At 32.5% G+C, this 11530-nt stretch overlaps 1 protein-coding gene across 1 annotated transcript; it reads left to right on the top strand.

Moving 5' to 3' along the window:
- The first annotated feature begins 4663 nt into the window (after positions 1-4663).
- LOC122605401 (BTB/POZ domain-containing protein At3g44820-like) lies at positions 4664-8113 on the top strand. Its single transcript, XM_043778348.1, has 5 exons — positions 4664-4919; positions 5112-5181; positions 5328-5934; positions 6343-6905; positions 7307-8113. Exons 1-5 carry the CDS (start codon positions 4870-4872, stop codon positions 7694-7696), a joined length of 1680 nt encoding a protein of 559 aa, XP_043634283.1. The 5' UTR covers positions 4664-4869; the 3' UTR covers positions 7697-8113.
- The last annotated feature ends 3417 nt before the right edge of the window (positions 8114-11530 follow it).

The raw sequence follows: 11530 nt of genomic DNA, 5'->3' as shown, positions 1-11530 counted from the left end.
TTTATCCTTACTTTGTGGCAAGGTTATGAAACTCATAATCGATTGATGAGGATAGAGTCTAAGATTTTTTAAAAACCAAATCGGATAGGAAAAAAATTTAGATTTAGTTTCTATGTGTTAATATAATAATTTTATAATTATATGTAATCAAAAATTAAAAAATCCAAACTCAAACGTAATTGACTATAAATAATAATATAATTCTTTAATATAATTAACAATAACATAATTTATTAAATAACTCTTTTATTAAATAAAAACAATGTTTGATTTGTAAAAAAGATAATTAAAAAAGTTTGACTTTCTTGACCAAATCCGATACAACCGAGTTTTACCAAACTTGACCCGAGGTTGTGAAGTTGACAGAATTTTAGTTTGACTATTACAAATTCGTCTCGGCATCCTACCAATACATGAGCCTATTCGGAGAAATCGACTATATTTGCCGACTTTTACAAAATTGCCTTTGTAGTATGTATAAGTCGATACCTTTTTATCTTATTTAACTTCAAATTTAGGTCTCAAACTTATTAAACTATATAATAATAAAAAGAAATCATAAAGTATGGTATTCTCTACAATTAAAGATGACCTAAAACAAATAATCTTTTATTATACTAAAGCACAGTTGCTCTAGTAACTTATTGACCAATCACAACTTTTGATTTCTTAATGTTGGCTTTTGTTTTCAATTTTGACTTTAATTTACACTTTTTGATTTTCCATCATAAATTTACACTTTTTACCCACTAATTTTAATATAATAAATAAAGCTAATATATATCCGATAAAATAATAACTAATATATATGCAATAATATGTTCTATCACATATATATAATTAATTAATTATAAATAAATAATTTATTAAGATTTTATTTTAATTTTAATATACACTAAAAGACAGTTGAACTAATGACTTATTAACCAATCATATCGCTCGATTTTATCAAATTGATTATCGCTGATGTCATTGTTTAGTTTTTTACATAATTTTATTTAATTAATAAAAAACAAATAACTAAAATTATTTTTTTTACAATGTTATTAAAATTGGATTCTATCTACAAAACCCGTTTTTCACACACGAACAATTGTACATTGCAGTATCTCGAGTTAAGTCGAGAAAGGGCTTTAGGGTGTTAATATGTGACACTTAAACAACTTTCGTCTAAAAAGAAGTGTTTCAAATGTTCTTTTATTACATAAGTTTTCTTTTTATTAACTTAATATTTTTGGCATTTGAATTGAACATTTATTATCTATTTATATTTCAACTTTGAACTTATAAGAGCATTAGGTATGGTGCACTTACCCAGAATCATCCAGAACGCAATGTCAGTGACACATCAGTTTTTATCATTTTATTAGTTTTAAGGCGTTATGGATGCAGAACCATACATAACGCATAACACTACTTTTTTCATTTATTTATTTACTTTTATAAATTAGATAAATTGAAATTATTTTCTAAACTATTCTTGTAAACACTTTTTACATATATAATAATTAATTCTATCTATTCTATTAGGGGGTGTTTGGTAAGAGTGAATCAAAGAGAATGAAAATGTAATAGAGAATGAATATAGTGGGAAAGATAATGAGTATTTGGAAAGAGAACCGATTCCGTCGTTTGGTACAAGCAGAGAATGAATATATAAAAAATACTAAATTTTAAATAATAATCAAATTTAATACATATAACATCACTAAAACAAAAAATAAAAATAAAAAAATTTCCATTCCCATCAATTCTCTACATTTCATAGAGAATTGAGGGAATGGAATCGATTCTCTATTCTCGATTCTCTTTCCCATTATCCATTACAACCAAACATGAGAATTGTTTCTCATTCAATTTCCACCATTTCTATTCCATTGTACCAAACACCCCCTTAGATCCAACCGACTTAATTGATTTTAGTGTAGAATCCAATGATGATAGAAATTATAGAAAATGTTAGTGGGTAACAAAAACTGAAGACCAAGGACAAAAGTCAAAACACTATAGGTAAGGATTTCCTCAAGTTGAGTGCTTAACTTGAGTCAAGTTGGGGAGATTTTAGCTTTTGAATAAAAATCAATGGTCAATATTCAAAGATGATCATTGAATATTGGCATTTGATTTCCATCCAAGGACCAAGATCATCCTAACATGACTAGTCATGTTAGGATCAACTTGAGGGAATCCTCTCCCAAACACTATACTGTATGCTATATTTTCTTTTATTTTCATTTCAGTTTTACCCATCCTTATCTCTCATCTCTCTCTGTGACTTTGTGTATGCCAATATCTATATCTAAATCTATATATTTACAGTAGTATTATAGATACATGTAGAAACGAACAAACAAGAAAAAGCAAGACCATATATGAACCAACACATCCAGCTCCAATTTATCAAGCTAGCTTGCTCGGATTATATAGATGTGTCATCAAATGTTAAATCAAGTTTTATGATCCCCCATCAATCATTGTAGCAGCCAAACTTGTATATTTATGTGTATATATATATTATTTTAATTCCAAAGTGGATATTGAATATTTAATGCATTGTTTAATATAACTAGAAAACAAAAGAAAGAAAGACCCCGGACATCGGCGAAGAAACAAAGAGCCCCGATGGTTGGTCGGTGCCGAATGGGGGAGGAATGGATAAGTGTTCTTTGTCGGTTGCCATGTCACGTTCGGGGTTTGGCGTCAGTTGCTCATACCTCATGCTCTAAACTTTTATAAGTTACATGTATTAATATCTAATATTAATAATGTCGTAAGTCTCGTGTCCAGTATTGGACACGGGTTTAAAATCTAGTTCTATATGAAATTGAAATATAATATAATTGGGTTAGGGACCTAGTCAGTAATTTGGGTCTAGCATTACCAATAAAAACTTCACGGCTTTAAGTTTGGGTTTGTAAGTAAGTCAAATATACTTAAAATACCGGATCTGATTATCAGTATTGCATTCATTACATTAAATATCATATCATATATCACATATAAATATAAATTATGAATATAACATAATACATTTTCAATATAAGAACTAATAAACCTTTATTAGTTTATGTGCAATCAAGGTATGACTAATGGGTGGTGTTGGTTTATTAACCATTGAGGCTTTTACATAACCCTTGCAAAAAGAAAAATAAAAATAAAAATGGAAATAATTAAATTCAATAAAATTGGATTGAGCAAGTGTTCAACTCATTTCATAGGCCGCAAAGTCAGGCCCATATATCACACAATCGGTAGCACTATCAGTCTATCACTCTATCGGGGATTCATGGGCTTGTATCAAAGTTATAAGTTGGTGTGGCAGCACCGCGGCAGTGCAACACAATTGATGTTTATAAAAGCAGAAGAGATAATAGAAATAGAGTAATAGACTATTCGAATGTTTGAATAAACAAACTTTAAAAAACACTTCTCTTGCTTTCCATGTTTTCTCGATTATTGCAACCACCCTATTCGACAAAAGCCATCATAACCCATGTTTTTATGTCTTCTCTACTCATCCACATGCCTTGCATTGCATCTATCACCAAAATCAAATTAAAATTCTAGTGTAACCATATAAGAACATTTAAGGTGTATGGTTTGAAATTGCTTATTGCCTTGGAGATAAGTACTTTTTAAATAGTGCTCGATGTAACCATATTATATCTAAAAGAATTTCCGTAGCCATACTACTAAAATAAATATTATAGTCATAGTCAAACATGAAACCGCATTGAGAAAATTTTTGTATATTGGCGTGTTTTGGTCGGAGATCCTTTGAGAATATATATAGTCTCTTTAATTATCATCATGTAAGGATAAACCCGTTTATATTTCGCCTTTTCATATTCTTGTTCTTTACGGGATCTTATAAGGTTGTTGTCATTGGTCAATAGTCGATATTCACGAATATATAAACAAAAGGGAAAACAAGATAAATGGTGTCATCCACTACCTGGAGACCACACGCAACGCACCACGATGACATTGGTGATGGCACGGTGAGCGGCACAATGATGTGATCCACGCCGAGATCACCTAGCCACACTAATCATCCTAAGGTGTTCTTAAAAAAAACTCTTTGTTTTTCTTCAAAATATGCCAGAGTACACAAGTTGGTTTATATATCCAAATACGTAAAGCTGTTTGCTACCTTAAAAAAAAAGCAATCAATCAAAAGCATTTAAAATATAGTCAATCTCAAACAAACATCCTCCTAAGCTGAATAAATAATCTTCAAATCTTTTTACATATAGAAGAAAATATTGTTGGCATGTAGAAACTAGAAAGCATACAATTTGCATTATGGTATACACATGAAAACTTAAAAGCTCACTCATGGTAGGGTCATATATGACCCAAAAGTATATCAATCTTGAAAGTTTTTCCTTAATTCGTTCATTCTTGTAGCTTTAATTTAATTTCATTCCTTTTTTCTTTGAAATATTCATAATTTAAATGATGCATGGGACCAAATTGGTATCTAGTGAGATGAGTTGTTGAGTGACAATGGGTTGTCCTGTGGCACCCAATATTACCTTTTTATGAGGGAATAAAGCCCACCTCACCTCACACATTGAACAAGACACATTTTATCAACCTTTTCTTTTGTCTGTAATTATGCAATGGTCCAAAATAATGACCTTACTTTGACTCAGTTGATCACTCAGTAACTTTGTTTATATATGGTTGCCGGCTATATATTCCGAGTCTTGTGAGTTTAAACTAAAGTTAGGAACAAGACACAGAGATATGGTTGTAGCATATCCAATATCGTGCCTTTGACGGGACTAGGTATCGTTGTTGTTGTTGTTGTTGTACATGGGTACAAGGTTTTGATATTTGAATGTGAAAGAAAGATTCACATCCATGGCTCCTGCAGGGAAGGCTTTAGGATTCTATAATGAAGCCAATGACTGGTAACCTATTACTCTTCTTTTTCTTATACTTGTTGTAGAGAAACTAATCATGTATTTACCAGAATTTAGCAAAGTAGGTGTGTGTATATATATTAATGAATATACTTTTAAAAGCCAGAAGGGTGTTTGGTAAATATGTGAAGACTTGTTCAAACTTCCAACACTTGCTTATTTTCGGGTTTTTTGTGGCAGGTTTTGCAATGCAGAATTACCAAGTGACCTTATTGTTATCATAGATGGCGTAAATTTCAACCTTCACAAGGTAATGTTTCTTATGTAGTTGTAAACCAGACGTTTTAATCGTGTAAACTTGTGTTATTATATTTTTTTCCTAATTTATTTTTTTTGGCACGTATTATGTTATCAAATTAGTAACAGTTGCTATTTTGTAATGAAATATTTATGCAGTTTCCTTTACTATCAAGATGTGGGGAAATAGAAAAGTTGATCAAAGAAACTCAAGATAATGATAAAGGGACTTGCATTATCTCCCTAGAGGACATTCCGGGTGGTGCCAATGGATTTTTGGTTGCTGCCAAGTTCTGTTATGGCGTTCATGTGGAACTTACACCGAGAAATATAGTTATGGTATATTGTCTTGCAGACTATCTAGAAATGATTGATGAATACGGAGATGATAACTTATTCTCCAAGGCAGGGAATTATTTCTATAAGAATGTACTTAAAAACTGGAAAGATTGCATGGTTGCTCTTCAAAGTTGCGAGATTCTTGAAACAAAAATTGATAATCTCAATATAGTTGGTAAATGCTTGGATGCCATTACGGTAATGGTTTGTAGAGATCCCAGCTTGTTTGGATGGCCAATGATGATGTATGGCCACTTACAAAGTCCGGGAGGTAGCATTTTGTGGAATGGAATCAATACTGGGGCAATAATCCAAACCCCAGAAACTGATTGGTGGTTTGAAGACGTATCACATCTTCGTGTTGCTTTATTTGAGAAACTTATAAAAACAATGGAAGCTAAAGGCATTCAACCCGAAAACTTAACAGGTGTAATTTTAACCCCTTTTCAACTTTAGGTTTTTTTTTTTCTTGTTTTTAGTATCCTTAACCGTACGTCCAAAAAGATAGAGAATGGAAAGGTCGTGTGGATTGGGTAACAAGTCACAATGGGTTTTTTGCCTTTTTGTTATGGGTCGACCAGAACACTATCTATCTTCTTACTTTTTAAGTTTTTATGTATTAATTCTTAGTGTGTCAAATGGTTTATGCTTATAAATTACTCTGCTAAATTTTGACCCAATTCCATTAAAGTTTTTTGTTTTTTCCCCGATTGACCTGTCATAGACAAGATCTAATCCGACTGTCAAGGCTAAAGAGTAGAGACCATGACTTGGAAGCACCAAGATCTCTTCCATCAAGTTTAAATTAAACGCTATCTTTTAATACCTTTTGCAGGAGCTGTTATGTATTATTGCGGAAAGTGCCTTCCAGGATTAGGCAGATGGCAAGGTGGGCAAAGTAGATCAGCTGCAAGCCATAGCAAAGTAAGTGATATAAATGATCAGAAAGCTCTGTTGGAAAACATTGTAGAACTTCTCCCGCAAACAAAGGGCAAGTCAATCTGTCGCTTCTTGTTGGGACTTTTACGAGTTGGTTTAATATTGGATGTTAGTGATAAATGTCGAGACTCGCTAGAAAAGAGGATAGGAATGCAGTTGGAATTTGCTTCACTGGATGGTCTAATGATTCCTAGTTATTCTGATTCCGATACACTATATAATACTAACTGTGTTCAAAGGATGATTGATATTTTTTTAACTTCTAAACAAAATAGTAAAACATTGCCATCCCCTTTACCCTTAAAGAATGTTTCCAAGCTTGTAGATCGTTATATGGCAGAGATTGCATCAGATGTGAACTTGAAACCTGAAAAGATACATTCACTCGCAGAGGCTCTCCCACAATCTTCAAGATCTTTGAACGATGGACTGTACAGAGCTGTGGATATTTATATTGAGGTCTATTTCTTGTACCTCCACATTATTTTAAAAGAATGCCGGTGAAAAAATGGGTGGGTTGGGTAATGGGTCAAAGAGGGTCAATCTTTTCTTACTATTGAACGGGTTGAACCGAAACAAAACGCCCTGAAAAAAAATAATAACATATCTTATACTCTTTAATAACTAAAATACTTCTATTATTTCGATATTAATCTATTGTAAGCAAGTAAGAATGTTTTAGGAGCTTTTATGCAATAAAATTAACACTTTACACGACTTTTAACCCGTTTGACCAGGAAGAAACAAAACATAAACTATTTCAACCCATAAATAAGTTTGTACATGAGTAAAAGCTATCACATCTAAAGAAAAGTTTTGAAAATAGCTAGATAAGTTTGTTAACTATATGATTCATACAGGCACATCCATGGTTGACCGAGAAAAAAAAGGAAGACCTCTGCAACATCATCAACTGCCAAAAACTTTCCATTGATGCTTGTGCTCATGCATCTCAAAATGAACACCTCCCGCTGAGATTTGCCCTCCAAGTGTTGTTTTTTGAGCAGCTGCATTTAAAAACAGCTCTAGAAGGATACCTTAATTTGTTGGATATTGAAAACAACCAAACTGATCCGATGGCTATTGTTCCACATGATAGTCATAGATATGGTTGGGTTAGCCTGGTGCGTGAGAACCAGGTAATAAGAGATGGCATGGAAAGGATGAGAACTAGAGTGCATGAACTTGAACAGGAGTTCAATAGCTTGAGGCAAAAGATTAAAATGATGAGTCAAGCAGTAGTTTTGTGAAGACCACAATAGTTTATCTTAATGACTAGAAGTGGTGGAATTGTCAAGAATGACATAACATTCTATGAAACGGCAATACAAGTCATGTATGTAGTCATTTGGTTGGGTACCGCCAAAATCCATCCAAGATCAGAAGCATTATAATTGATTTTGAATGGAGTTTCTTGATTCCTTATATGCTGGTATTTTCATCAATGGTTGTAATGTAAGGAGAGATTAGCCATGAAACTCTATATCACAATACATTGCTTAACATATATAGTCCATTCTTGAAGCATGGAAGTTGGTTTATAATCCAAGAATTGCATATAGTTCAGTTTAAACTTGGGGATATTATTGTACACTAAATGACATTTTTGAGCAGACATTTACGTGTAAGCTTCAAATGGGTTGTAATCTAAATAGTTCACTTATGAAGTCTGATGGGCAATCATCATGGCCTGTTTAACTTCTTTTTTTGCCTTGCCTTTTGATTTATGCTGCTTCATTTTGTGGACTTTTTTTTTTGTCAGAACTAAGCCCAAGATAAATGACACATTTTTATCAAGCCATCGATCACCACCACTATTATGCTCATGAACCAACATCTGTGTAGGGGACAATCACAGCATGGTAGACTCCATAGAATCAAGACCTCTGGGGAGCAAGAGAAATCACTACAGAAGCTAAATGCAACCTATTGTCCATACTCCATCTATTGTATGATAGAGAGTAGAAAGTAATTGGGATTTGATTTTAACAGACTACTAACTGAGGAGTTGATGAGAGCCATAACAAGGGGTGTCCAGTAGCCTAACGTCAGACCTGGCAGTCTTGACCGGAAGTGTTACAGGTAGGTCAATTTGGATAACAATTACAACACATTGGATTGATCTGACCAGGCTACGCGGTGTAGAAAGTATTTCGGATTTTGATTTCAACAGACCACTTTCCCACCAGGAGTCGTCGTTTAGAAAAGTTGGTGTTTGCCATAAAGAAAGTTATACTGCAGATTTCTGAAAAAGAGACAAAATGGTTTAAAGTGGGTTCATGCATATTGATCTTATGGAACAGAAATTATCATAACAAAGTGGAATAAGCTAGTACCCTCAAAATCCAGGTATTTCCCAATCACTGATCATTTAACAACACGAACTATAAACAGTTGCAGAGCTTAGGAACGATGTTTGTTTAAGTGGTGTTTATTGAATAAACTGCTTAACTGCTATCTGATATAGTGATATTGATGCAAAATTGCAAATCAATGGCTTTTCTAACCTTATGGTCTGACCATTAGCAGTGACTCAATTTGAATACAAATGGTACACTACATCAATGGGTGTTGCTGCATTTATCTAATCCGTATGCTGTTGGAGCGTGATTATGTTAAATAATAAACGCATGTCCGGAAATAATTTAAGCCTACGGGGTCACACGAAATGACACGGTAACTCTATATTATTAATTAGTATATTAAAGTAATATATTAATTAATTTGATCACGAAATGATTAATAAACTAAATTATAAGATAAATATGTTTATTAATTAAAAGGAGAAGGGCTTAAGTGATAATTAGAGTTGGGCTCTAATTAATGGTGAAGGGGGCCGAACCATTTAAGGGGTTTTAGGCCTTAAACTAAACTTGTCCATCAAGTTAAGTAACCCTAAACCTAAGCCTATAAATAGAAGATTAAAGTTGGGGGTTTTTCATAAGTTCACAAGGTAAAAACCCTAAACAATTATCTTCTCTATTTTCTTCTTTGGTTCGGTCGAGAAAAAGAAAACCAAACTAACAAGTTGGTTTTGCTTCATCCATTTTAATATACATAATTAATGATATAACATTAATTGTGGTAAGCTTTGTTCACGGCAACAAAGGTTTTATATTTCGGGTTTTGACTAAATCAAGTTACACAACGGGTTTGTGTGTTCATGATCGGAGTACTAGCATACGGTATAAAGGTGTCTAGTGTGCGATCGTAGAGGGGTTTTACTTTAAACCCTAATCATTAATAATAATCTTGTTATTATTATTTTTATTGGAGCTTGCATAAGGTACACGACTCAATTCTAGTCTTTGTTAATTAATTTGATTGCATATATATTTCGATTTCTTCCGTTGCGCTTACTCGTGATTATGTATGTTTATGCATAAAATTCTAACAGTGGCATCACGAGCCACATATGTGATCTATTTATTACAAAAATCAAAACTTGAAGGGGGGTTTAAGGGTTGGTTGATTTTAATTAATTGTTAGATAATTAAAAGGTTGTTTTTCTTATTGTAATTAATTAAATCGGATCTTGATTAAATAAAAATTAAGGTTTTTGTTTAATTATAATTTCAACCTCATTCAATGGAGATTGAAACCCTCAAGCAAGTTTTGAATTGTGAATTGACATAATTTATATGATGAATTGCATGATTATGTGTATCTTGATTATTTAAAGTTGTTAAGAAATTCATGCAAATTTTATTGTGATTTTACTGGATATATAGAGATATATTTTGCAAAGCATGATGATCCAATAATTAGGGTTGATTATTAGATATTTATGTGACAATGTGAATTTTTCGTGTAAATTTCCTGATGTGCGACAGTTTACTAAAAAATTCATATCAATTGATCGGTAATGAGCTAGAAGCCCAAATTCGAACTGTAGATTGTCGACTCATAGGGATACAACTTTGTAGTTCTGGTCGAAAGATGAATCGGACCAGAAACAGGCTTAAACTGGTCGTGAAGCTACTGGAAATTTCCAGTCAGCATGTTTTATGTGTTTATGTGCTAATTGTTAGTTATTTTGTTTAAAGGCTTACGCAATCAAGGTAACTTGATGCATGTGGTCCTCTTCTTCGGAAGGGGGAGCCGGGTTTAAACATATGCATGAACCATAGTGACCATGTTTAAGTGGCCTACCTTAACTTGTTACTTGATTAAGTAGCTCGGAAATTAGTAAGTTTATTAATTTTTGTATTGTTTATAAGTTGTATAAAAGTAATGCAAAAATTGGTTTTTGAAATAAACTTGACTAAGAACTATCGAAATATAGATTTCATTAATAAAATTCGAGTCTTGCAACCTTGAGATACACCGGCTCACCCGTTTGAACAAACTCTAAGAGAGGTATAAGTCGGAGTGCGCTAGCCTTCTAAAAGGGCGGGTTTTTAATTGCGTTCATCGCAAAAAACTCTAGCTGGACACATGGCAACTTTACATTTGATAAAAAAAACTTGTCAAAAATTGTCAAATTTTGAAAAATTGACACTACATCTTTGCCCTTTAATGATCATGACATGCCAATGTCTTTTCTTTGATTGAAGTTTGTTTCACATTCAATACAAACGAATGTCTTCATGAGTACGCTAGATCATTATTCTATCTTTTACATGTCGATGAAAAGAAAAATGGTTAATTTTTCTAACAAAATAGCTTAAAAACCTCTCAACTATTATATGATAACATGTGTAAAAATAGAAAGATAATATTAGAAAAGAGATTTAGTGAAATCCACATGTCCCTATCTTAAGTTTTTTGAAAGATTTTTATGCTAATTTATAGAAAGATATATCATTTCTCATACAAGAAGTGATATTTTAATACCACTCATTTGATACATCAACAGTTATATACAATATATAAAACGGACTGTGCAAGTCAATAAAGCATATAACTATCACTTCTCGTACTATGTATGGGGGGTTATATTCACACAACAACTTTTAACCATTCACAACAATTTATGTTTTATACAGTTGTACGTTGAGTTATGAAAATCTTAATACCCACAATTATGTGCTTATTTTCTTCAAAGAAAATGTTTGGATGTCTAATGATCCACCACATATGCC

Source organism: Erigeron canadensis, chromosome 6 (assembly GCF_010389155.1).
Source record: "Erigeron canadensis isolate Cc75 chromosome 6, C_canadensis_v1, whole genome shotgun sequence".
NCBI lineage: Eukaryota > Viridiplantae > Streptophyta > Magnoliopsida > Asterales > Asteraceae > Erigeron > Erigeron canadensis.
The sequence above is the reverse complement of the archived record's forward strand: the minus strand, read 5'-3'. Positions and strand labels throughout refer to the sequence as shown.